Source organism: Coloeus monedula, assembly GCF_965178545.1.
Source record: "Coloeus monedula genome assembly, chromosome: 2".
Taxonomy (NCBI): Eukaryota; Metazoa; Chordata; class Aves; order Passeriformes; family Corvidae; genus Coloeus; species Coloeus monedula.
Window position 1 is genome coordinate 57,580,719 of NC_138782.1, and position 27,158 is coordinate 57,607,876.

The 27,158-nt window shown below is 41.7% G+C and overlaps 1 protein-coding gene across 1 annotated transcript in view; it reads left to right on the forward strand.

The window, feature by feature from the left end:
- EZR (ezrin) overlaps positions 1-26,789 on the forward strand; it is a 37,480-nt gene extending 10,691 nt beyond the window's left edge. Inside the window, exons 2-13 of the mRNA XM_082276667.1 lie at positions 6,949-7,032; positions 12,032-12,127; positions 12,924-13,198; positions 13,991-14,074; positions 14,716-14,862; positions 18,217-18,313; positions 21,382-21,545; positions 22,476-22,606; positions 23,278-23,438; positions 23,747-23,839; positions 24,772-25,023; positions 25,316-26,789. Of these exons, the coding sequence (XP_082132793.1) occupies positions 6,949-7,032; positions 12,032-12,127; positions 12,924-13,198; positions 13,991-14,074; positions 14,716-14,862; positions 18,217-18,313; positions 21,382-21,545; positions 22,476-22,606; positions 23,278-23,438; positions 23,747-23,839; positions 24,772-25,023; positions 25,316-25,480 (1,749 nt within the window). The 3' untranslated portion in view covers positions 25,481-26,789. The remainder of the gene's footprint in view (positions 1-6,948; positions 7,033-12,031; positions 12,128-12,923; positions 13,199-13,990; positions 14,075-14,715; positions 14,863-18,216; positions 18,314-21,381; positions 21,546-22,475; positions 22,607-23,277; positions 23,439-23,746; positions 23,840-24,771; positions 25,024-25,315) is intronic.
- The last annotated feature ends 369 nt before the right edge of the window (positions 26,790-27,158 follow it).

The following is a 27,158-nucleotide window of genomic DNA, read 5'->3' on the forward strand; positions in this document are numbered from 1 at the left end:
TGAACTGCTGAGGCTCTTTTTTTCCTTGTCAGCAAACTGTGCTCCCCAGTGTGTGGGGGGGAAGGCTCATGGCTCATGGCTGCTGTGCTGTGCTGCCCTCTCTGAAATGCTCCGTGTTGGGCAGGCAGTGCATGACAGGTTCTGCCATGGGAGCAGGGCAGAGCATGTGAAAGGCTTTTTTTGGTGCTGTGCAGTTCTTTCCCATTCTCATAGAAATTGGATTCTCCTTCCCACTGAAGAGAAATGGTGGGTCTGTCATTTGCCTTCTCATTTCAGGTTCTTGGACGTCATTTAAATCATAAAAATGTAGCACTGAGAAGGACTTGAACTTGTGTTTTCTGAAGGCTGCATGGAAGTGGTTACATAATATCATAGTATCTTACCACTCCAGCAATTATTGTTTCTTGTCATATTACTCAGCCTGCAGCAAGAGAGGTTTTTACTGGTTTTCTCCATGTGGCTTTAGAAGTTGCTGTCTTCTATATAAAATGTGTCATGTTTCAGACAATTCCCATTTGGAAGGGGATCAGTGAGATGTTTAAAAATAAAATCTAGTTTGAAACAAACAAAAAAAACCCCCACAAACCAAGAACCTCATAGACACACAGATTAAAAAAAAAACAACTGGCAGCCAACCCAGAAACTATTGGCCTGTAGATTAGTGTAGCTTTTCCTTGATGAACTTGCCCCCTTCCAAAAGAAGCATTCAAATTTGGGTGACAGCATTCCAACTAGCAAGTCATCAGGCAGGCCGAACAGAATAGTCACCTTCTGTAATGCTTCCGGTGACAAATACACTCAAGAATGTAATTTTCCCTTCTGTGTAATAGCATCGCACCAGGAAATGTGGTGTTTTTCTGGGGATTATAATAGAACACATCCTTGTCTACAGTCCTGCTGTAGCCCATTGTTGGCAAGGCTGTAATTTGTTCATCTCTGCCCTTTGTCCATTCTCACCTCTCCGAGTGTAACACCTGTAACTTATTTTCCAGACCTACCAAGATATTTGAATTCCAGCCCTGTCCTCCCAAAAGTCTTTCTTGCTTGTTTTTGACTAGGTGCTGTTTGTGATCTTACTCTGTGAGAGTACTTAACTTTGTTTTCTTATTCCTCAATCCCACCAGACTCACATCCCCTTTTCAAGACCTTGGCTTGACAGGAAAAGGTCAGAGTATGTGTCCCTGAAATAGTGCCAGCAAGATGAAGGTGCTGAGCCCAACTGGGAGGGGAGCTGTGTTTTGGCAATCCTGCAGCAGCAAATGGAATTGATCATTTGTTTGATATTCATGACATTTGTCTCCTGCTCTGAAAGAAGCTGTGGAGAATGTGGGTGCACAACGTGTCATTTGGTTGTAATTTCACATGGCTCAGATTTGTTTTATGCCTAGTCTATGTTGTATGGCACCATGTCAAATATGTTGCTAGATGAGATTTGCTCCATCAGGCAGGTTATTCTGTCAGAGAAGAAACAGAATTGTCTCCAGGTGTTGTGTTCTTGACATGCTGGTGTTCATAAGCTCTTAAAAAGAATATCATAAATTGAACTAATATTTCTGCAGTTGCTTCTGAGTTATTTGTGCTATTTACCTTCTCAGAGTTGTCTTCTCCTCTGCACAGTCTCTGAACCATTACCTGTTGACTTAAGTAACTTGTGGAGGACAGAGGAATGCAGATACTGAAGTGTTAGCAGACTAGCTCTGAGCTCTGAAGCCTCTAAGATTTTTTTTCCCTAGTCTAAGTTGAAAATTTTCCCATAACAGTTTCCAGGAGCTGGCACAACAGTTACTTCATCAGTTAGCACAATATCTTTCTTTGTTATTGGACCTGGAACCCGTGGACACTACTGAATGGAATGTGGAAGAACAGAGAGCAGTTGCAGTGCCCTTCTGATGCTGCTACATGAAGTTGTTTTTCCTATTACCAGACACTTAATCACTACACGCGTCTATGAACAGCTCTGGTTGCTAAGGTCAAAATGAGATTACTTTGTCCTTGCAGATGCATTGCAGCCCAGGCCAAGAAGCTTGCCTGTTATTTATTCCATTAGAAGTTGCTGCTTGTATGGCGAAAGAGCAGACCTGCAGGAGTGAGGATTAATGCTACTACTTTCTTAACAATATTATTAGTGCCACTGCTTCCTCTTGCTTGTTAAGACTTCGGTATTTCTTCAGCACAAGCAAGTCCATATGTACACAGTCAGTTTGTGTGTGCACGAGAAGGCTCAACAGCTCTGCACGCTGCTCTTCATAGAGTGTGCTTTGCAGTGCAGCACTTCAAAATGTGGTTAAACGTACCAGTGACTCCTGGGATTTCCAGACACCCAGCGACTGAAGAAAGGAGGCATGTCTATCTAGGCTCTCTACTCCGAATTGCCACCACTTGGAAAGATACTGCACTTGGAAACCGGCTGTTTAGGAGACTCTGGTCTTTCTTTCTCCTTGGAAAGAGGAAGAAAACATTCCTGAGCATTGTCTAAGGCATTTAGAGCTGCTAATGATAATGATAAGTGACACAGTTAAGTACTGGTTTGTCCTGTGTTAATGGGTAAAAGTTGGTATTTACTGCCCTTTATCTTGTGTATTCACTGAAATTGAATTGTATGGTCTTACTTAAATGACTTGCACAACTTCATGGTTTCACTGAGCTATTTTATTATGCAAGTGAACTATTAGATTACATGCATCAGGGTGCAAAATATCCACAATGGCATAGTGTGTCTGAGAGCTGTGGGGTTGTTTTTTTTTTCCCTGTCCTGCCTGCCCTTTTCCCTTCAGTGTGGGATCTTTTTCAGTGGAGCTGCAGTATCAGGAGAGGATGGTTAACTTCAAAGATACCGTGTTGCCTGCAAACAGAGACAGATTCTGCACCAAGGCACTCAAGAGTCGGATGTTAGAAAAAACTACAGCTGTGCATTCATAGTGTCCAACACACCTAGAAACTGGGTTTTCGTGACAGAAAGGGATTGAAGAGGCAATGTCATCTTGGGTTCCTGTCTGGGCCTTGATTCTTCTGAAGAGATGGTGCCACTCAGCTGGTTGGCAGTGTGTTGCCTCCTTCGAATATTTTTCAAATGGCACTTCAATTTTTCAAGTTAGATACTCTACTGATGTGCATGGACTTTGAAAGGCTGCACCTGCCCCACAGATTGAGCTACTGACCTAGCATTAGAAAAGATGTTGTTTTAACAACGAGCAAATGCATGACTTAAGGGCATTGCTGAAGCACAGAAGATTCCATTCTAACTACCACAGCTTTCCATAGTGTTACAACCATTTAAACTTTACTCTGAAGTTCTCTCTAGCTCTGGCCTTCATCTTCTACTCTCTTGTTCGAGCTGGTAAGGTAGCTAACATGCTGCAGTCCAGTCAAGTCATGGAACTGGTGTTCAGTCTTTCAGTGTACTTAGATCTTCAGCTTCATGGAGAGTTTCTCCTTTTGATGTAAATGGCATTGCCTTTTACACAGCATGCTCTTGTGGATCCAATTTGTTAGCAATTTTATGCATCCTAAGACAGGCGAAGAGGAAAAACTTGTGTTTTGTAATGTTTTTGTGTGCACAAGCAAACCTTAAAGGCCCTATTTCTCATTTTAAGTGTGTTAGCCTCAGACATAAAAGTAGAATTACTGAATATTTAAGGTTGTAAGGGACCTTAAATATAATCTATTTCCAACCCCAAGAATAATCAAGTGTTATGACATTAGCCTATCAAGAAAGAAGTCACATCTTACTGTCCAGGATTTTTAGCATGCTTTGTGTGCTTAAATGCACATATTTTTTAATATAACCCTTATTTCATGTATAACAGCCATATGCTGTTCTCTTCCCTCCACACCCCTGTGCTCTTAAAAATGAAAAACTGTTCTCATTTTGGTTATGGCTTCAACATTGTCCTGGATTATTGCCAGGATTTGGTAGGATCTTACAAAGGACATGCCTTGCCTAGACAGGGTGAGCACGACTTCACTTGTGAAAGCTGTGTTTACTGTGTCTTGCTCTTTTTGTTGCTTATGGAAATTAGTTTGAGTTGTTCCCTGTTTTCCTCCCCAACAATACCTGAGTTGGTTAGCACTTTGGGTGTTGATTTAATCATCTTGGCGCCATGGGGAGTTTCATCTGGTCTGACCTGAGTCCCAAACTGATTGACTCTCAATGTAACAGGCATCAAGGTTTCTTCAGACTGTCTAAACCAGGGTTTCATGTGGGTTAAGCTCTGTTTGCTGCTTTACTATGAGCTTCTCTGCGGCTAAAAGCTTGTATGGAGTGGTTGTAGGACATCCATTTAGAAACACTGTTAAAACTATTATGTTCTTGAAGTCAAGGTTAAGGTTTGGAGATGAGAAGCAGAAGGGCTTAATAGGGCAGGAAGGAGATTCAAAGGATATTCCCAGGCAGTCACCAACTCATTGAAGGGACAGAAGGCCTTGTCTCTTCTTGCTCTGCCCATCATGTGGCTGGCAGTCTGTCTGAGGGCACACCAGGGAATTCCTCTTTGTCCTGACGGTTATGCAGCCCTTAAAGAACACAGAAATTAACCTTTACTGCAGGGCCCAAGTGTCCTTGAAAGCTTTTTGGATAACCAAGTAAGTAGTCATGTTCCTGCATGCTTCTGACTTTAAATGATGATTGAAGTGGAAAAGCACATTACTACAATTTTTGGTCTTAATACTAAAATAATTCTCAAAATATGTAGCAGCTAAATGGCTTTAGCACCAAATAGCTCACTATATAGCTGATCCTACAGTCTTTTAGTGTTGTAGTAAAACAGGACTAGGGAGTTTTAATTTTTTTTTACTAGCAGATTAACCACTAAGGAGAGATAGAGGAAAACACATACATATTGGTACTAGCTGGAACTTTGTACTCAGCCATCATTCTGCAGCTTTTCTGGTAAGCAGTAGGAAGCACTTCATTTTAAGTTCTTTAGCTTGTAAAGTGATACTTATTTTACACCACTGTGGTGTTCCAGCCAGAAGTACAAATAACTTGCACAGCACAAAACTGAAGACGACAAGCATATGTTTCCTTGAAGTGGGTAGAAAGGGATTAGAATATGATTAGGGATTTATTGTTGAGAGGGATTAAGCAACAGGTGTTTTTTAAGGTCACATCTTTGAATTGCAGCCTTGCTGTTCCAGAGAATTTGATACTGAATTTCCCCTCCCTTCCTACACTGGAAACACTTCTTGGGAAACCTTTGGTTCTTAAGGCATGGGAAGGAAACCTTAAGCATAATTCCATGCCCCATTATGATCCCAAATGCTACAGTTAGGTTTTCCAAGATCTCCTTTTACCTTCTTGCTTATTCTTTCATCTTGCATTTAGAGATTTTTTTTTAAAGTCCTAATTTAGACAGCGCTCTAAAAATACAACTTGAAAGTGGCATCACTAAGTCACCTTCTCTGGTTCAGTTCTGGGGTCCCATGACTTGGAAACTGCCTTCAGTCATCTTTCTTTGGGAGGGTCCTCTGTCAGGTGGGAGAGCACAGAAGAAAGAAACAATTCTATAAAGATACTTGATGCCTTCATAGAATCACTTAGTTTGGAAAAGATCTCTAAGATCAAGTTCAGCTATTACCCTAACATTGCCAGACCCACCATTAAACTGAAGAAGGTTGGTTAAACATTTAGTGTCTCACTGAAAAAGGAGTACAAAACTTTCTAACGTATTTTACTAAACCTAGCTGAAGCAACTTGTTTTATTCACAGTTCTGTGTTAATTATAACATTCTTACATCTGACATTTATCCTAGAGTTTAAACATACATAATTAAGCTGCTGGGAACTGCTGAAGGTCAAAGCTTTGTATAGAGTGATTCTATTCCTCTCCTGCCTCTTTTACCTCTCATTTCAGAAGAGCCTGGCACACCTCTGAAGGTCTCTTAGCCCTGGCTTTTTGTAATGTGACATTTACAAGTTGTTGGGAAATTGTCATGAAATCTCATCTGCCTGTGTCTTACCTGTTGTCTGGCCTTGTATTTACATGTCCATTTTTTTGTCTCTTTTGTTGAAAATATTGAGCTAAAAAGCTAGTTGTTAGCATAACCATACCACACAATCATCCATGTTTGGGTTTTTTTAGATTTTTTTGGCGGGATTGTTGGGTTTTTTGAGAAGTAGTATGATATTGCAAGCTATAGTCAGAACATTTGGAGATAATCCTTTCCCAGTTTTCCATTTTGCTGGTCCTTATGCCATTCCCTGCAAGATCAGGTGCTGCTTTTGCCTCCCAATTAACTGCTAGTACACTTTTTCTAGTCATTAAACACTCTTGGCTTCTGCATTCAGTAGTAACCTCTGTCTTGCAGTCTAGTGCCATTGCAGTAAATCTGGTTATGTTGTTTCTTCACTGACAGCAAGAGCTTATTGAACTCTTGCCCTGTAGCATCATTCAGTACCTGTTGCTGCTGTTTTTATGTGCTGACTAGATTTTTATGAGGGAAAGAATGAATGTTTATCCGGTTAATGCTGATTGCTTTATAAGAATGATCTGCAGCCTTTTGCCTTTAAAACCTCAGATTAATTCCAGCTCTAATATAAATGGAAGTTAAATTATAAGTCTTAAATTTAATTTAGTCATTAGGGCCTTTCGTAATCCAAGGGATGGCCTGCAGGCAGCTATACTGTGCACTCACAGTAGCTCTTAGTCCAAGAGGGTTTAGGCCTGGAAAGGGTCAAGTCTAAAATACCCTCCTGTTGAACCAGAAGATCTGTCCAATCCTGTGTTGAGTAGGAAAACCTGTGGTGCAATTTGGTTAAAACAGCAGAATGAGTGCCCCAATTAAATTTGCTGGTGTGATAACACGATTCTAATTGAGTCTTAAGTGTGTTTATTATAGAGGTTACGGGAGTGCATCAAAGCGTGGAGACTCTTGTACACAAAGTACTGTGTTAACACCTAGAAAAACTTCCAATGCATCTTAAACAATGCTTTTTGTTTTTCTCCTTAGATCAACGTTCGAGTTGTTACTATGGATGCAGAGCTGGAGTTTGCCATCCAGCCAAACACTACAGGCAAACAGCTGTTTGACCAGGTCAGTGAAGGGTTGGTGTGGGCTCTTGTCATTTAATTTTGGAGTATGTTTTGGACTATAATGTTTTCTTAAGACTGGATTCCAAACCTGTCTTTCTTCTCTCTACCTCCTAATCAAAGGGTCCCACTCTGAACTAAGATCTCTAAATTTCATTACAGTAGAAGTAAAAGGTAAAAACCGTTGCAGGTATGTTGTGTTCCAGTGAAACCTGTCTTCCTAGCATGTTAGATGATGAAGTGTCACAAGGGATCTAAAATGCTTAGACAGCATAGGTAGCATGTAAAAATGCACCTCTTGCTTTGAAATACAGCTTAGCTCTTATATAGCTCTTAACTTCTAAGGTTAAAATGGTTCTAAGGCTTCTAAGGTTTTATGCTCTTGTGCATAAAACTCTTCAGAATCAGGTCTTCAGGTGGCTGATGAGGGTGTTGGCACGGCTACATTCATTCAAATGCTGGGTTTGAGGAACCACTTGCCACAGTTGTTTGAGTTTGCCATAGTACTGGAAAACCAGAAGAGCTCGTGGTCTCTGTGCAGCATTTACAGGCAACATGCCTTGTAAGAAGCCCCTGTGCAGTGGGACAGAGCAGAGATTTGTGCAGCCTGCCTTCAGGGATTCCCAGGGAAGTGGAGGGCATGAGTGGCCAAGACTCTTCTCCCTTACTGTTATTCTTCCTGTTACTGCATTAACAATGTACAGGTCTGTTTGAAGATGGACCTACAAAGGTCAGATAAAGACAACTAAAACAAACAATGTGCTATTTATAAAACTTTGTTATTATTGTCTTAAGTAGCTTGCTGTTATAACACTGAAGCAAGGCCTAGATTTCAGCAGAAAACACTTACTGCTCTGAAACTCAAAAAAAAAAAAAAAAAAAAGAAAATACTTGCTTCTAGCCATTTCTACTGTAGACCAGAAAAATAAGACTTAGTCTATGCAGATTTCAGTCACACATTTTAAGGTGATCACAAACTGTTATTTGCACTTCTCCCCTTGTACCCACTAACCTTGATAGCAAAGGGTGGTTGAGTTTTAACTCAAGTAGGCAGTACCAGCTAAACAATGTCCATTCCTTCTGAACTGTTGTTGGTACGATTTCTTGTTTCAGTGAGTTAACTAGAACTTGCTAGGCCTTATGGCAATTGTGCATTAAGAAGTACTTAAAAAGAAAACCCAAAAAACCCCTCAAAACAAACAACCTACAAACCAGTTTAAAAAACAAACAAAATTCCAAACCCCCAACAAACAAATAGGGCAAAAACACTTTTAGTGGGTTCTTGAAAGGAGTGAAAGAAGGAAATCAAATTCTAATCACTGCAGAACTTCACAGTACAAAACCGAGTACTCCAGCTTGGGTTTAGCATTAAATCTAACTTTAATTCCTTCTGATTACTACTGCTGTGGGAAAAAGACCAAGTATTCATTGAACACGGAGGTCAAGGGTTCAATCCCCATGTGGTTCATTCATTTTGGAGTTGAACTTGATGATCCTTGTGGGTCCCTTCCAACTCAGAATATTCCACGATTCTGAGACTGGAAATTTGCTGAAGAGCATTTGAAACTTGCATTTTTATGGAACCAGCATTTGATGTTTGATCTTCCAAAGGAGGGTCACCAAGTTGATTAGGAAGATGGGTCACCTCTCCTATGAGGAAAGGCTGAGAATTGTGATTATTCAGCTTGGAGAAGAGAAGGCTTTGGGATGACCTAACTGCAGCCTTCCAGTACCTGAAAGGAACCCTCAAAAAAGTTGGAAAGAGACTATTTACAAGGGCGTTAGTGACAGGGTAAGGGGGAATGGATTAAAACTGAAAGAAGCAGGTTTAGATTAGATATTAGGAAGGAATTCTTTTCTCTGAGGGTGGTGAGGCACTGGAACAGGTTGCCCAGAGAAGCTGTGGATGCCCCACCCCTGGAAGTGTTCAAGGCCTGCTTGGATGGAGCTCTGAGCAATCTGGTGTAGTGGAAGGTGTCCCTGTGCGTGGCAGGGGGGTGGAACTAGGTGATCTTTAAGGTCCCTTCCAACCCAGGCTATTCTATGATTCCATTCACTGCTGGTCACCATTGCATCAGAGTAACTTCTTCCCTCAGCCCATTCATGTTAATCCAAAACAGAGAAATCAGATTTTGTCTCTGACAGTACAAAAATCCAAAGTATTGAAAGCCAGGCTTTTAAAAGCAGTGTTTTAGATTAGACTGTAAGTATGTCCTTATGACAAGCAGTCAACAAGTACTTCCCTCCACCCCACCCCTGCCCCCCCATATATATTAACTAATGTTTACATCTGTTAAGAGACAGGGTCATCTCTCTGGCAGAAGAGAAGCTATTTTCTCTGCCTTCAGCTGAGAAGTTCAAAATCCTGAGACATGGAAAAGGCAGGATGTTTCAGATTGAAGATACTTCTATTGTAGCTTGCCGTCTGGGTACTTTGGGATTTCTGAAGAACGCTTGTCACAGCACTAAGTGCATTATTGGGATAGATCTACTCCTCATAAAGATTTGCTCCTTATATCCAATGGCTTGGGTTTAAAAGCTGTGACTGGAAGTTCTTGTCCATATTTCGTACCTTTTTGGGGGTACTTCTGCATATTAAGGGAAGGCTGAGGTAGAAGTGTGCAGCACAAAACCAGAAAAGGTGAAGACCATACATTCTCTCTTCAGTTCTGTTGAGCAAACCTTTCACTAGGCCCTTGTCTTGGGTGGAGTTTACACTCAGATAGAGCCTGTGGAGGCCACAGGTTTTCACAGGTATGGGGAGTGGCCCAAGGTGAACTGCAGAACCACTGTGGGGGTTTTGAAGAAGCCAGCTATTTTTAAATACTACAGGGTGATTTCTTGGCCTGGTTGTCAGCTAACAGGGCTACTCTGTGCCCTTGTGTTTTAGGCTTTCCTAGCATGACTGTATCCTGCATGTAAGGTGTATCAGAGCTCCTTTTATAGGAGAGGGAAAATAGTGGAAACCTGGGAATATTAAGCTCCGTTCCACTCAAGCCTGTCCTGTAGAGAGTTTATGCTGCAGTGAGGTCTGAGGTGTCCCAAGAACCAGCCCCCTGGACTCTGCAGCTCGCTGAAGTATCTCCCAGGTAGTAATGTGCCCTTCTGACCATGAGTAAAAGAAATTCAAATGAAAGAGAGTGTAACTGGCATTTTCTGGAAGTAAATGCATTACTGAGTGGAATGGGCAGACTTAAGATTTGCTGCTTCATGCATTTGAGGAAGCAGAGGAGGTGTCTCCCATCTTGTATATAATGCCTCATTTCTTATTTCTTCCTTGTTTTGCCATGGAGGAAGTTTACAGAGCATTTCCCAGTACAGCTAGAACGTTCTTTGTTCTTTGTTCTTTGTGTTGGAACTCAAACAGTCAAATTGTGAAGTTTGGCTCAATACTTTCTTCTTCCTTGCTTTTAAGTTTTTGCGAAGAACTTGAGGAGTCATAATTTCTGCAAGCTTTCTAACTCTATTTTTAGGAAGAGTGTACTTTTTCTCTTGGAAGAGACATTCAGAGATAATGACCTGATAACTGCTTGATTTATGCAACTTTTTTATTTTAACAAAGTTGCAACACTCTTTTGTGCAACAGGAAGTACCACACTCAACATACCCCTGCTTTTCTGCTAGACTTCATAAAAATACATCCAGCTGTCAGAAAACTTGTCTCTTCCATGATGAAACAAGCCACTTTGAGGGAGGAAGGAAAAGGAATTTTAGTCAAGTTAAAGCTGAATTATTTTCAGACCCCAGCTCTTTTTAAAAGGACATGGGTCTTGGGGTTGTTTTGTTGTTGTTGGATTGGTGGGTTTTATTGTCTTTTTGGTGAACTCTAGTTAGTCTTAGCTAACATAACATTGTTTCTCTCAAGTCTGCTCTCCAGCCAGAGTGTCTCCAGCAATACCATAAATGTGGGGGTGAAACAGATCCTTGGTTGAGATCTTAGACTTGCTGAAGCACGGGTTCTCAAGTCTGTCACACTTCCCTAACCTGCAAAGTGGTTTTAAAAACTTCTTGCCTTCCACTCAGTTGAACTCCCTGTAGCAATGCCTACATCACTTTTTGAGGGGCTACTCTGCAAATAACATCTTGGAAGTGATCCAGCTGTGTATGTAGTAGATCTTTGCAGATTTTGGCTGTGTCTAGAGCACAACTTTACAGGTAGATGAGCTGGCAGCCAAGCACTTGGCTATAAGAACAAGCTGTCAAGAGTAGGAGGAGGTCAGGGAGCAGTTAGGCTCTATCCTCCACTGAGGAAAAGTAACATGTACAAACAGGACTGGTTTTCCTAGTAGGTGTGCCATCCAGTCAATGGGTGGTGTTTCTGCATCTTTCAGCTGGTTAGTATTTATAATATATGAAATGAAAGTTGTCCTAATGTGGGGCCATCAATGTATTTTTGTCCTTCATAAACTCCCTTCTTGGGAGTTTAAAAAAATAATAACCTTGACTGAGAATACTTGCATCTTGTTATAACTCTGAGCCACACAGCAGTGATATGAAGCATCTCTCAGGTGCTTCCTCCTGAAGGAATAATTTCTGGTGACTGGTAGACAAGATCACTTGAGCCATTAGTACTGCTGACTAGTTGTAGTTAGTACTAACGCCATTAGAGACCATCCCACCAACAACTTTGGTGACATAATTCGTCTGCTTCACTAAGTACAGTTTTAAGATGGGACAGTAGATAAAGGCAAGCAGAAGCCCCACCTGCTGCCAGTGTATCAGTCCAGCAGCTGGTGGCCTGTCACTTGCTGTTTGTCTCACCTAGTTTCCCCAAGATCATCATCTTCTAGAAACTGGGTGGGACAAGTACCTTAGCCTATGCTGTCATCTACTATGGCAGATGGGTATCTTTGTCTACAAGGTGAAATTAAGAGATGCCAAATGAGTAGGCTTAGGCTGTTGCCTGCACCCATCACAGGTGACATGGGACTCGAAAGGATACCTGGACCTCAAGTGAAGTTTCAGCTGCAATAACTTTTTCTTTTTTTACCTTTGTGTTGCAGGTGGTTAAAACCATAGGTTTGCGAGAAGTGTGGTACTTTGGTCTGCAGTATGTGGACAACAAAGGATTCCAGACCTGGCTGAAGCTTGATAAAAAGGTAACAGACTTTGGGCTAATTGCTGGCCAAAGGTTAAAGCTTGTATGTTTCCTGATGTGTTATTGGCTGCAACTTTATACACCTTGTGCCTGTCGTTGATTGCTCCCTAATTTTCATAATACCAGGATTGTTTATAGAGTTTACTTTGTGATCTCCATTGGTGAGGTGTGGCATGGTAGAAGTTTGCCCTTTCACTCTCTGAGTTGCAGGAAGCATTTGCCAGATGTGCAGCAGCAGCTTGATACTGTACTTTGTTGGGATGAAGCAGCTGCGCTTTCTGTGGCTGGAGGAGCACCTTAGCTGATGATGGGCTTAGGCCCTGCCAGTGTAGGATCAGTTGTGCACTAATTGGTAAAGGGGCACTTCCAGGCTGGGCAGTCGAGTGCTGACACCTCTGATGTGCTGCTGTTTGTGCATTCCCAGCTCTTATGAGGGCATGAACTGCTTTTCTTGATGGGGCAGTCAGTGACACACCTGTTTAGTGTCAGGGGGCTGTTCTCTGTCAAACACACAATGCTGGATGGGTTTGCTGTCTGATACAGCACAGTAAATCATTCTCCACTGACCAGTATTTGCTGTACAGACAGTATTTAACTGGCTTATTTAGAAAACATAATGCATCTGCCCTGTGTTCTCATACTAGTAAACAGCCAGAATTAAGGAATTCCACTAAGGAATTGGCAGTCACTCGCCTCTTACAACAAATGCCCCAAATCCTTTTTTCTGTGTGAAAGCAATCTATTCTAATGTTTGCAAAAAAACACCTCCTCATTTGTGGTGTCACCTCTGTCCTCAGGTTTCTGCTCAAGAAATCAGAAAGGAGAATCCCCTCCAGTTCAGATTTCGTGCCAAGTTCTTCCCTGAAGATGTGTCTGAAGAGCTGATTCAGGACATCACGCAGAAGCTGTTCTTCCTGCAGGTGAAGGAAGGGATCCTCAGTGATGAGATCTACTGTCCTCCTGAAACAGCAGTACTTCTTGGCTCCTATGCTGTGCAGGCCAAATTTGGAGATTACAACAAAGAGGTGCACAAGCCTGGATACCTCAATTCAGAGCGTCTGATCCCCCAAAGGTGAAGGAATTGGCTGATGCAGTCTTTTTTAAAATTTGAATTCAAGTTAAATACAAAGAATTTCATTTGAAAGCATGCTTGGGTTTGTTTTGTTTTTTTAATTGAACTGTATACAATTGGGGTTCTCCCTTATTTTATATCTACCTGTCATATTTGAGTATGTTTTTGCTCCTCCTTGGTTGGTTAGAGAGAGGAAATACAGTTTTGTATTCAGCTTTTATTTCTTAAACACTACTGCTGTACTGGTAACTGTAGCAGTAGGAATGTCTCCTCTTTAAGAAGAAAAGAGCAGCATTAAGTCAAGAATATGTCATTCCTGAAAAAGGTTGGGTTGTGTGTCCTTAATCCTAATGTACAATCCTAAAAATCTTCTATGTGGAAAGCATGTCTTGCAGCTACACAGTCCATCCCCGCACAGGATCAGTGGATGTTATCAGACCAATGGCTTCTGCTTACACTTCCTGATGACACTGCAGCAATGTCTGATTCCAGGGATTGTGCCAACTTTTGCTTTGCTTTAATCCCCTGGTGTCTACAGCATGTGTGTGATTTGTTTGCAGTGTTTTGCTTATACCCTCTCATGTGTCTGGTCAATGACCAGAATGGCTTTGCAGAGGGTTATTGTTCATTCTGAGTTGCTCTGCTTCACAGAGAACATCTTTGGGCTGAGTAGGGTTTTCCTTTTGGCTACAGTAAGGCTTCCACCAGGGTGAGAATAAGACCATAGCAAAGATCCCCATCAATGGATACTGCAGAACATCTAATCTCGCTCATGTCTGTTTCCTTGTACAGGGTGATGGACCAGCATAAGCTCTCCAGAGAGCAGTGGGAAGAACGGATCCAGGTGTGGCACGCTGAACACAGTGGCATGCTCAAGTGAGTGTTTTGTGTTGGTCCTTGGACTGGTCACCTTGCCGCTTGTTTGATTACCTTAAGTTTGCATTTCTGCAACGTGGTTTTGTTACTCTGTGGTTTAGACTCTGAGCTGCCTGTGTGAGCCTACTCCTGGTGTGGTTTTTTAGCTCAGTATTGAACCACATGGCAAAACACAGCAGTGTATTTTGTACTGGTGCTGAGAACAGTGTGGCTTCCTGAAGATCTTGGACCTGTGTACATTGTATTAGTGATAGCTTTGAGTGGGAAAGAGAGTAAAGGTGTATGTCAAACCTTAGAGTCATTGAAGCATTTCCATTGACAGATGGGGAAAGCTCAGATACTATACCTTTCCTACTCACTGTACCATGAGACAAGGATGAATGCTGAGAGAGATGAATGTTGCTAATTTTCTGTCTGGAAATACTAGGGATTGGTAAATGGGAATACTCTGTCTGTGTCTGCTGATAGATGTGATATCATAACTTCTAAAGTGAATCCCAAATGGTGAATGTTCAGTTTTAACTTCTGTGTTTGAAGTGAGGTTTAGGAAAAATTATTTTTTTCTTCCGAGGTGTTTGTGCTTTCTGAGACAGAGCAGATGTTGGTTTCTCATTTATCTGACTTTTTCTTGTCTCAATCAGAGAGAATGCCATGCTGGAATACCTGAAGATTGCCCAAGACCTGGAGATGTATGGAATCAACTACTTTGAAATCAAAAATAAGAAAGGAACTGACCTTTGGCTGGGAGTCGATGCCTTGGGGCTCAACATCTATGAAAAGGATGATAAGTAAGACTTTTGTTTTCACCTTTGATCTTCCAAAAAGGGCTGGTATGGGACATTTCTCATTTACAAGAATGCTTGTGTTTGAGTTTTGAATCAGTAGGTGAAGCTAGGAAATGGGCTTTCACATCACCTGTGCTTTCATGTCTTTCCCGACCTGCTAACAGTACCTGCTGTATAAAGAGAGATGTCAGTTGTACAATGCCATCTTCATAATAGTGTGCAGTGGTGGAGCTGAACCCCAAACTGAGGAGTTTACCAGGCTTTTCCTTGAGTCAGGTCACCGAGTTTGCCATCAGTGGCCACAACACAAGAACCTGGCTAGGCTAAGGTATCTGCAGTGTTCAGACACCTAAGGACACTCCTGTCCTGAAGTTAATGATGGATGTGTGTGCAGCTGCCTGGTTCTGAAAACGGCAGTTTATGGGGTGGACACAAAAGCAAAGCTGGGTGACACCCAGAACTCAGGGAGGAGCTAACCTATATAGTTACTGTGAACAAAGAATGAAATAAGGGCTTGCTGAGGTATGCACAGTTTTAATCAGCCCTTCTGGTAAAGGCAGAGCCACTATTAATTGGATAGTAGGTGGGAAATGATAGACTACATCTATAAATAAACATAATAAGAAGGTGAGAACAGCTGTGTCTAAGCCTGCTAGTCTCTTCTAATACTCTGCAGCTGAAGGATTGAAGGGAGCTAAAATAGATATTTTTTAGATGGAGCATTGCTGTCTAGACTGCTTTCTTTTCCTCCCCCTGATGTTTCAAACCTTTGTTTCATGTCACTAATCTGTAACAGGCTATCACTGAAATGCAGAAGGGATTTCACCTGTTCCATGTCTTTGCCTCCAAAAAGCTTTGAATGCAACCCAAATATTAATTGGAACTCTCTGGAGCTTCACTTGATAAGGCAAAGAGAAAGCAGTCTTTTCTGCAATGCTAATATGTGCTGTCACCCAGAAAACAAGGAGTGTCACTTGAAAGAAAAGTAGTTTCGCTCATGTAATACTCCAGTCTTGAATGACTGGTCTTGCTATGTAACCATGGTCACCCAAACAGGTTTTTCGAGCTGCAGAAGCAGCGTGTAGCCATTGACTGTAAAGAGCTATCGAGAGCGTTTGCAAAACAAATACAGTGCTGGAATAAACTGCTTATTTCTGCTGTAACTCCTGCCACAATATAATTAAGTCTTTGCAGCAGATATGGGGACTAGAAAAATAGTGATGTGTATGGCACCTCTGGTTTGTAGGTGCAAAATTTGTGGACTGAGGGCAAAGGTGAAAAAGCAGAGATTTCATTGTTGAAGTTCAATGTGAGGAAAATGAGGCTGTGCTGTAGGTGTGTGAGCCTCTATACTGCAGTGCATGTCAGTGTCCTGTTTCCAGGTATATTCAAGCTTTTTTTTTCATGCATTAAAGAGGAGAATCTGCAGTAGAACTTACTAATGAGTGAATTATTTTAGTTGTCTGTCATACTGTATTATCTAGAATTTAAGCACTTGTACTAATATGATGGAGGCTGGAGTAATTAGTTAATCTTAGTCTAATCAAATGATTTTCTTTACAGTTCTTAATGTTACACACATACACTTGCATAATCTTGCAGTTGAGTTAGAGGTTAGGGAGTGGAAAGTTCTGAAGAGGATGAATTTTATTTTTGAAGTCTGAATTTAAAAAAAGAGTTTTTTGTGCTTGGACCCAGCAAGATCTTGTGATGTAGTAGCTTTCCATCTCTTTGAGTGAAATTCCTCCCAAAATTGCTCTTTTTTCTTTAATCAATGTAGTCCATAGAAGTCTTACAGAATTCGAGTGGTCCACTGTGATGATAGACATTTCTTTAAGTGCTAAACATTAAATCTTGTGTCTTAAAATCATTTGCAAGAATAATTGTGACAGAGACGCATGTTGGAGGGGTTAGACAATAACAAGAAGATTGCTCATTGGTATTATCTTTTATGTAAGACACAATTCTTAATCATTAACAGTTATCTCCAGAGAATATACCCTCCCTTGATAAGAGAAGAATAAAAGAATAATAATGTGATATTAAATATAAAAACAAAATATTTGGTTGGGGGAATTAAAGGACTTTATTACAGTCAAATACACGAGTCCTTGTAATGCTACAACTGGCTGCAGAGCTGATCAGGTGTGTGAGGTGAAGATTTGGAATGGCTCAGAAACATTTGATCTCATGACAAACTGGATGCTTTTTATATGCAAAAGTCTGGAGAAATTCAGGCAGAGGAAAATCTAAAACTAAAGTTTAGTGAGTCTTATAGAAACAATTTCAAACAAATCAACAGACCTGGACTCCTCAGCAGCAAGGAAGAGCTGGGAGTCTGAATCTTGCCCTTTGCTTCATAGGGGAGCTTTTCAGTAGTGGGGAGCCACGTGGCACAGCTCGTTGCATGACCAGTGAGTAAAGTTCTGCTTGGTGACTCATGGGATCGGCTGAAAGAGCAGTTTGTATGGAAGGAAAGAACAGGGCCCTTTGTTACTAACATTGCCTGTAATCTAGGGGAGGAGAAATGTGAAGGGAGGGTGTCAAGAGGATGAAGTCAGGTTGCTCTTGGTGGTGCTGAGCAATAGGACAAGGGGCAAGGAGCAGACACTGATGCACAGGAAATTCCACCTGAATATGAGGAAGAACCTCTTTACCATGAGGGTGACCATGCACTGGAACAGGTTGCCCAGAGAGGTTGTGGAATCTCCCTGACTGGAGATATTCAGGACACAATCGAGTGCCATGTGCTCTAGGATGACCCTGCTTGAGCAAGGAGGTTGGACCAGGTGACCCACTGTGGTCCCTTCCAACCTGACCCATTCTGTGATTCTGTGAAACAAAAGAAAATAAATCTTCTCCTACCAACTGTGCCTGTCCAGCACTTCAGAGTGAAGGCATCAGGAGGTGACTGGGCTAGCTGTAACACAGCAGGGTAGGTTTGCCTGTGGCTGCTGTAAGGTGTGGGGAGCAGCTCAGTTACTTTGGCTTATGCCTCCCAATGGTGTGCGAGAGGCCTCTGGGAAGCACTGCACATAAAGTCTGCATGCTGTGGATTTTGGGCCCAGATTTCAAAAAAACAAGCTTAAAAGCAGGTGAGCATGTGGCTTCAGTAGACACCATCCCTATTACATAGTCAAAGGTCAGTAGGGTGGCTGATGAAAATTAGAAGAGACTCAGAAAGGGAGGCTACTGGTCTTTTCCTATTCCCTGTGGTATTCTGGTTCAACTACTGTCTTCTCTCTGTTGGGAGAGCTTTGTGAAGCATTGCATTCCACCAAGTCTGTGTGTTAGAAGCAACATGGGAGAAAAATGTTCATTGCATCATCTCTTAAAACAAGTTTTTCTTCTTTTCAGACTAACCCCGAAGATTGGGTTCCCCTGGAGTGAAATCAGAAACATCTCTTTCAATGACAAGAAGTTTGTTATAAAGCCTATTGATAAGAAGGCACCAGTAAGTATATCTAGAAAGGATTCCTGGATATTGCATTTGAACAAGTGATACTGTTTCTTCTCAAAATAAAGTAGTCTTGGGAGAGGAGAAAGCCACAGATATTCTATATGCAAAATAAGCATTCTTATTTAGAGTGTACTTAGAGCTGTCTGTTTTTCTGTGCAGCATAAATGAAGGGCTTATAGTGATAGCTAATGTGGAAAAAGATAAGGATTTTACAACTGCAGGGTCTCCTTTTTTTGTAGCAAACTAGGTATCTTCATGCTCAAATTTGAAATTCTTTGCTAGTTCTGAGAGTCCTCTCTGGATTTCTTTCAGTGCATGGAAGCTGATAGGTAAATTTTATTTTTGTTTTTTCATTTAAAAAAAACCCAAACATCAAAAATGTTCATTAAAAAAATTACAAAAGTAGTTCAAATGCTACTGCAAAACCACGTGGACACATATGGCTTCCCATTCATCACTGCTCACTTCCACACTACTGAGAAAGTAAAATGTGGTGTTCATTTGCTTTCTTGAACACCAAGGTAAATCTCAGGGATACGACTTTGGTGGAGAACTGAAATGTAGGTACCTGTGAATGTTGCTTTTCAATATTTAAAAGTACGTTTTCAGAGTTAGTTTAGCGAGGAGTTAGAAACTTACTTTGACCTGTGGAGAACATAAGGTGGAATAACTGGTATAGGTGGATGTCATTCTGTCAGTCTTGTGAAATTACTGGAGTAGTTGAGAAAGACCTCCTCTGCTCTTCCCCCACCCCAATACTTGGCCTTGGTGGGTAAGTACAGCCCTGAGAAATAATAAGCAGCCTGGCTTTGGCAAAGGATGATGGCTTATAAATATCTCTAACAGAAAAAGATCCTTGCAGTAATTGAAATGATACTAATGCACAGTTGTGCTGCAGGGATTTCTTCCTTCCCCCAGATAAGAACCTGGGGGAGAGGAGCTTTTTTCTGTGATGCTGTTAGTGAAAACCAACAAAACTCCCCAGAGACAGAAAGCTGGTCTGTCAGGCATGCTTTTCTCAACAGAAGAGCCTCTTGCATGTGTTGTACATAATTATAAAACACACATCATGGCTTGCCACCCACTCCCCAGAGGGTAAATCTGACTGAGTTTGAAATGGAAGGCTTGCAAAAGGCTGATGCAGAAAGGTGTTAACACTGAAAACCTCACTTATGTTTCCTCCTTCTCTGTCAATTGTTCTTTTCCCTCTGGCTGGTAGTATGTTTAAAGCTGTGCCTAAAAAAAGAATTTATCTGGGCACTAATTCTGAATATTCAGGAAGTTGTCTGGGTCTTTTCATGTGCTTGTGTCTCCTTTTAAAAAGGATAAAGGCATTATAACTACAGCAAAATACTCAGTCCAACCAAGATGTGGGTTGGAAGTGCTCTTTTAATTTTTTAATTTGGAGGATTCTACATGCCTGTATTTAAATTGACAGTAATGTAGAGGGTAGAGTCCTGTGGCACCTTGCCCAGAATAAGCTTTCTAACTTTTATGCTTGTCTGCCCACATACTCCAAGGTCTTCAGCACATTATCTTTAAAATATTGACATGCAATGCTCCCAGTTAGGTGAGATCTGGAGTAGGCTGGGGATGAGGAAAGAAAGGAATTCTTTTATATTCTTATTTGAATATTTTGTCCCTTGATTATGGCCTTAAATGACAAATGCAAGCACCATCCATGCCCTCAGTATTTACTTCCATGTAAGTGAGCTTTGCCTCAGCATAGGACTTGTTCAGCACAATGAGCACAGTTTGTTTTTCCAATTACTTGTCAGAAGTAGGAGGTTGGATGAGCAGCTTACAGTCAGTTATCAGGATCACAGGATCAGACCTGTGCAGCTTGGAATGGCTCCAGCAGGATTTAGAGGGAGAGCACAACACACTGCCCTGACTGCCTCTTCTGCAGCCTGTGTGAGCATTAGGGAAATGCATCAGAGAAAATCAGTCTTTGTCTGCACATTCATTTTAATACCACTTAGGGAGCTTTTAATTGTTCTAGTGTGACTTCCAGTCTTCCCAGAGACTGTTGTGCTTCACAGTTGTGCTTCTGAGCTCAAGCAGTTAAAAACATGATCAGTGCTTCTGTTCCTGGTTCCATCTATGGCTAAAAGTGAGGCAATCCACAGGAGAGTGATTCCAAGGAATGGGCACTGGTTTATGGTGGTAACGTGGCATCTTGCCCACTGTCCCTGTAGTACACAGAAAAAGGACAAGAATGTTTGTCTACTGTGTAAGTTCAGACTGTGTTGTAAATGTGTGTGGTTGTGGATTCAGAAAAATCATCAAGGGAGGTAATGAACTCGGGCCTCCTCTATCCCTTCCTTAGCTGGTTTTCTTCTAGAAAATCTAATCTGGTTTATAGTTTCTGTAAAAAGTCTGATTATAACATATAATGAGAAATTTGGGAATGTCCTTTTTATTGAACCAGAAATTTTAGAATATCTTGTGTTTTGTTACTGCCTGCAACCTGGTGTTCCAAATAACCCATGTGGTTGGTGGTTAAAAATTATTTTTCATTTGACGCTCTTGTAACAGCCTAGGTCAACTTAACTAGGAAATGCCATGGAACAGAAAAGAATTATATTGAAAGGCATTTTTTTCTGAAAAAACACACGTGGGGCCTTGAAGGTTGATTCAGATAGATCAAGAAATTCTACAGTTACATTTGTAGTTTGGGCTTTGTCTTTCAGTCACCAAACTGCAAACTGAAAAACTACTCAGTACTAGAGGTCTGTGTGTTGCCCAGGTGTTTACCTGTCAGCCCAGAATCTTCTGCAACATCTAACAATCTCCATTTAAATGAGACTTCATCAACTTGGGATTTTCTCTAAAAGATGCTTTTTCTAGAAGAGTGACTTGTCAGTTCTGTGTAGAATGGGGAATATAAATCACAATAGTTTTGGCTTCAGATCACATTTGCAGTCCCTGCTGTTATTGTTTAAATGGTCTTGCATGTATGTCTGAATTAGAATGAAATTAGTAGCAAGATGTTGTCTGCAGTTAGCTGGGAGAAGAGAAAGTGTGTTTGGAAAAAAAGGACTGTGGTGTCTCTCTCCTAGGACTTTGTGTTTTATGCCCCTCGTCTGAGAATTAACAAGAGGATCCTGCAGCTCTGCATGGGCAACCATGAACTGTACATGCGGCGCAGGAAGCCCGACACCATTGAGGTGCAGCAGATGAAAGCCCAGGCCCGGGAGGAGAAGCACCAGAAACAAATGGAAAGGTGGGCTTGGATAAAGGCAGCTGACATGGGGTGGCAGAAATAGATGACCCTGAAGTGCTGGGGTTCAGCAAGCAGCTGTACCTGCTGGGCAGGTGTCAGTAACAGGGGTTTCACTTGGGAGAGGCTCTGAGCCATCCCAGGCTCACGAGGAGCACGTGTGGTCCTGGAACTCTGGAGTACAGGGGGGATCACCGGGGTGTCCTGAGTGGAACCGTGTTACTCTCCCTGCTTGGCCCTGTGTCTACACAGTCAACTGTCCTGGCTGCAGCCTCAAGAGCTGCAAGGAAATGTGCAAGTAAAGGCACAGCAGGCTCTGGTGTGGTGTTGTGCGCCTAGAGAAGGGTTTTCCTGACTCTTGAGTGTTGGTATCTAATTTATGTGCTGGGCCATGGGATGGTTGGGAGTAAGGGGAAACCTTCACAGGGAGCATGTGTGTGTGCTATAAAGACAGAAGGAACAGGAGTACAGGCAAGGAAATGGGAATAGCAATTCTACCACTGGCTGCAGGTTGCTTATGATTCAAGAAATTGTGCTGCTTTTCTCCCGTACTTGGGGATTGTTTGTCCCCATTCCCTCAGTGCTGATGTTTTCACACCTCCTTGATGTTCCATACCACAGAAGTAACAAAGTTACATCTGCTCTGCCTTGCAGTACAAGTCCTGTTTTTCTTCTCTGGGTCTAGCAGCTGTTTGGTGTTCTAAATTTCTGTGGTAACCAACAAAAATACAAATGTTTTTATGGAACAGGGCATCTAAAACTGAGCAAAAATTCTGAAGAGATGAAGGAATGGCCTATTTCTGTCTGCTGGCTCCTGTTTTGTGGCAGCCACTTTCCCATTCAGCTGCCTGGAGAGATTCCCAGCCTGCTTTCTTGTCTGGCAGTGGCTTGGGTCTGAAAGTGAGCTTCCAGCATGAAATGTGTTTCTAACAGGAAACAACTAGAAGATGAAAAGAGGAGGAGAGAGACAATTGAGAGGGAGAAAGAGCAAATGCTGAGGGAGAAGGAGGAGCTGCTGGTGAGGCTACAAGAGTATGAAGTGAAGACTCAGAAAGCAGAGAAAGGTAAAGTACTTGTCCTGGCTGACCAGACCACGTGTATTGTGCTCCATAGAGGGGTTGTACGGGTTGCTGCCTATGCCTTGCCTAAATCTGGTGACACTGGGATCTCTTGGCAAGACTTACTAATGTCTGCCTATACAGCTAGATATACAGATGTGCATCCAAAACATGAAAGTAGCATAAAATCTACAGATTTAATTGGGAACCAAAGGGCAGGAACTCTCTTCTCCCCTGTTGCCAGGAGGATTTAAGTAGCACAGCCTCTTCCAGCAGTGAGCAAGAGTTCAGCCCCCAAGTACTTTTTACTAACTCCTAACAGAAAACATACTTTGGGAACAAGTCTTTCCAGTGAAATGGACGCTTCTGTTTCAAAGCACAAAAGAGCACATTGGAGGCAGCAACATCTGGTCCATGCAGCAAACTGTCAGTTAAGGGCAGCAGGGTCTTGTCAATGTTACAGACTTCAGTATAAACATCTTACAGAAGATTTAATTACAGTGTACATCTGACTGCTTCTGAATCCAGTTACTTGGTGTGTTATGCAAATAATTACTTTGAGGTGCACAGTGAAGGGAGTAAAGTCCTGTCATGACTTCTGCAGTTACCTAAGAGACTGAAGTTCCTTAGCTTTGACCAGACTTGTGGACTAACCACATTGATCTGTCTCTTTGCAGAGCTGTCAGATCAGATCCAAAGAGCTATTCAGCTGGAGGAGGAGAGGAAACGAGCCCAGGAGGAGGCAGAACGCCTGGAAGCTGACCGTTTGGCAGCTCTGCAGGCCAAGGAAGAGCTGGAGAGACAAACTATGGACCAGATAAAGAGCCAGGAACAGCTGGTAAGACCCAGTTATTTTGAGAACAAGATATACAGGCATGTTACTGTGCCCTTAAGTAAGGCAAAGCCATTGTGTCCAGGGAAAAACATAGTGCAGTGAAGTACTAGACCATGTCATGGCATGATTGTGGCACTGGTTTCTATCATAAGCAATGTAATTTTTAGTTCTTTGTTTCCTATTCAGTCTCTATTACTGTATTTAATATATATATATATATATAATATATATATGTATTTTTTGTTGTGTTTGGTTTTTTGGTTGGGTTGGGGGTTAAGAGTCCTTATAATTTCCATTTTATTATTCAACAGGCTACAGAGCTTGCAGAGTATACAGCGAAGATAGCACTTCTTGAAGAGGCAAGGAAGCGTAAAGAGAGTGAAGTTGAAGAGTGGCAAATCAGAGTGAGTATCTTCTTTACAAGTTGCTCTAAAGGTCTGTGCTTAAGCAGAGCATACTGTGGTGCTTAGCCCAGTGTGAATTCTCAAACATGTGGAGGCAAACATCTGTACAGCACTGAAGAAGGGCAAACTTTTGACTGAAGGGTTGTTAGAAGAAAGGTGTTTTTGCAGGCATATTGCACATTCATCACAAGTCAGAATGAAAGCCTGTATAAAACCTAAAAATGTGATCATTGTCTTGGAGCCTTGGAGAGGAAGGAGCACATGAATAAATAATGCATGTAATCCATGATACAATGTCTGAAAACATTATGTCAGTCCAGAGAAGATGCTGCAGATGCAGCCACACTGCAAGTATCTGTTTTGAGGAGTGAGTGCTGTTGTCAGTGGCTTCCTGGTACCTGGATCAGGAGAGTTTAATAAAGTGTTGCATTAAAACCAAAGACAAACCCCACAAGGCTTGGAGTGTTGGCTCCCAGTGTCCCCCAGCAAGCGCCATGGGACACATGGGAGGGCAGAACCACTGCAGTAGCAGGGAATGTGACTGCCTGGTGTGTAATTTCATTAAAAATGCCAACTTAGATTCCCAAGTTCTTACTCTGTGGAACACATGTCTCTTCAGCCTACAGCTCTTCATGGATGGAGAACAGAATGAAGATAACTGTAGCTTTCCATAGAACCTTTTCCTGGGCTGTTTTATTGGATGAATATTCTTTGTTCAGACCCCTGAACATTACACAGTGCCTGATGATGGTGATAGCATTGCTAGCGCAAAAAAAAGTTCTCTAATAGAGTACCATCAGCTGCAGACATTTAATCCTCTCTTACTTTTCATAGTAGATTGAAAAAAACTGGGAAGATAAGCATTTAAGTGTTCATGAAGCTGATTTAAAGCAAGAAATGCATTTAAAATATTTTTCACTCTTTTCCCAAAGGCCAGGGAAGCACAAGAGGATCTGGTAAAGACCAAGGAGGAGTTACACCTGGTAATGACTGCTCCACCTCCACCCCCACCCCCTGTCTATGAGCCAGTGAACTACCATGTCCATGACAACTTGCAAGATGAGGGCTCTGAGTACTCTGCCTACAGCGCTGAGTTCTCCAGCGAGGGCATCAGGAATGACCGCAACGAGGAGAAGCGCATCACTGAGGCGGAGAAGAACGCACGTGTACAGAGCCAGCTGAGGGTAAGGCACTGCTTGGAGGAGGCAGAGCAATTGAAACAATCATTCCACTTGGTTAAACACAAAAAGTATGGCAGTTTCTCTTTGTTTACATTTCCTATAGGAAGTTTGAAATAAAGGCAAGGTATATAAAGATTACTCTCATTGCTCAAGCTTTGACATTGCTTAAATCATCCACAGTGTTAATAGAAAGCCTGTGTTGTATCCACGTCACTTCTCTGTCCGGGCATTAACAACTGTCAGGAGCTGAGAACTTCTCACATCTAACCTGTATTTAATGTTCTTCATGTTGCAGGCACTGACAGATGAGCTGGCCCAGGCTCGAGATGAGAACAAGAGGACCCAAAACGATATCATCCACTCGGAGAACATGCGCCAGGGACGGGACAAGTACAAGACGCTGCGGCAGATCCGGCAAGGCAACACCAAGCAGAGAATTGATGAGTTTGAGGCAATGTAAAGATGCTTGTAAGAAGACAGGACTGTGGGAAAGGCAGATCTTAATGCTGTGTTCTTGTTTTGGGGTTTTGTTGTATTGGTTTTTTGGTTTGGTATTTTTTTCTGAGGAGGGGTCACTGTATGACACTTAACAAATGTTCTCTAAACCCAGAGCTGTTTGAATCTCCCTTTTATTCTGAACCTTCTGTGAAATTTGGTATAGTTTAAAACTTAATGTACCACAGATCCTGGTAACTTGCTCATGCCTTTGCTTAGTGCCAAAAGGCCTTATGTCACATCTCTCTTTAAGCAAGAAAATTTTAACAGGCCATGCTTCTATTTAAAGATGTGTGTCCTGTGCAGGTGCTGGATTCAGCCTGGTCTAAAGATAAGCATCTGTGGGTGAATTTTGTGCCAATATATCTTTTTAGTATTAGCTACAGTGTAAAGTATGACAGCTGAGAAGACAGGTTGTAGAACTTAGGATTTGCAAGCACCTGTATGGGTGTTGTTCCTCCACACACAGGTGCTTGTAGACCCTGTTTTTCCCTTGGTCTTGATGCCCATGTTCCCTCCCCTGCCCCCCCACACACAAAAGAACTGACAACACCTCAGACCTACTTTGTGTAGAAATTAGATATTTTCTGGTTGCTGTTTTCAACTGGAGAAACAGTGCAGTGATGGCTCAGAAGTGGCATAGGGACACTGATACCTTCTTCATGTAACAAGAAGCAAATACTCCTGGAATTTAAGACCACTGTGTTTGCATTCCAGCTTCATTACTGATCACTTATAGTGTAGTATTTATATATATATATAAAACATGCAATACATGAATTGCATTACTAGTTAAAGGGAAATAGTTTTGCTCTGTATATTTTGTTACTTTTCAGATTTAATAAGACTTGCATCTGTAAAAATGCCTAAACAAGACTGTAGTCTGATACAGTGCAACTGATTATTTAGTATAAAGCATTATTTGTAAAGATCTTTTTTTTACTTAATGGAAACTGTTAGATGTACACATGATCCAATATATACAATTTTACTGCACCTATTTTTCTAACAAATTTTCTAATTTTTTTAAATGTTTGATTTAAAGTTTCAGACTCCAAAGATGAAGGGACTGCTTGTTTATATCACAGTTGTATTCTCTCTAGTAGAGAGCATTTCTGTGACCATCCTTCCCCCACTCTCCCCTTTTTCCTTGAAAATCTGTTAGAAAGTGAGATACAGTATGTTGTCACCTTTTCTCTTCCATTTACAATATCTGTGCTGCGTTATACTTGAGTTGAATCTTGTGTGGGGTGTTTTTTTTATTTGCAGCAGCAACCATCTAAATAAAAGATCTGCAAAGTAACAAAGGTGATGGAGTGAAGTGTTTCTTGTGTGGGGTGTATTTTGTGTAAGTTGTGCTACTGCTTTTTTAGTTCCTGAGCTTAGCTTATGGGTCCCTGTGTCTTTGAATCTCAAATAATTAAAAGCCACACTGACCTAGAAAGGAAGAAGGAGGAATACTTGCAGTCAGGACTGAAAGTATAACTCAGCAGCACTTGGTACAGTTGTACACAAGAAGTTTCTGCTGACTGTAAAGCTACATCCAAGGCAAGGCAAACTGACACAGGAATTTGGCCCTAAGCCTGTTCACATGAAGAAATGATGAACTTAGCTAAACTCTTGCCATGTGCTGTACAACCCTA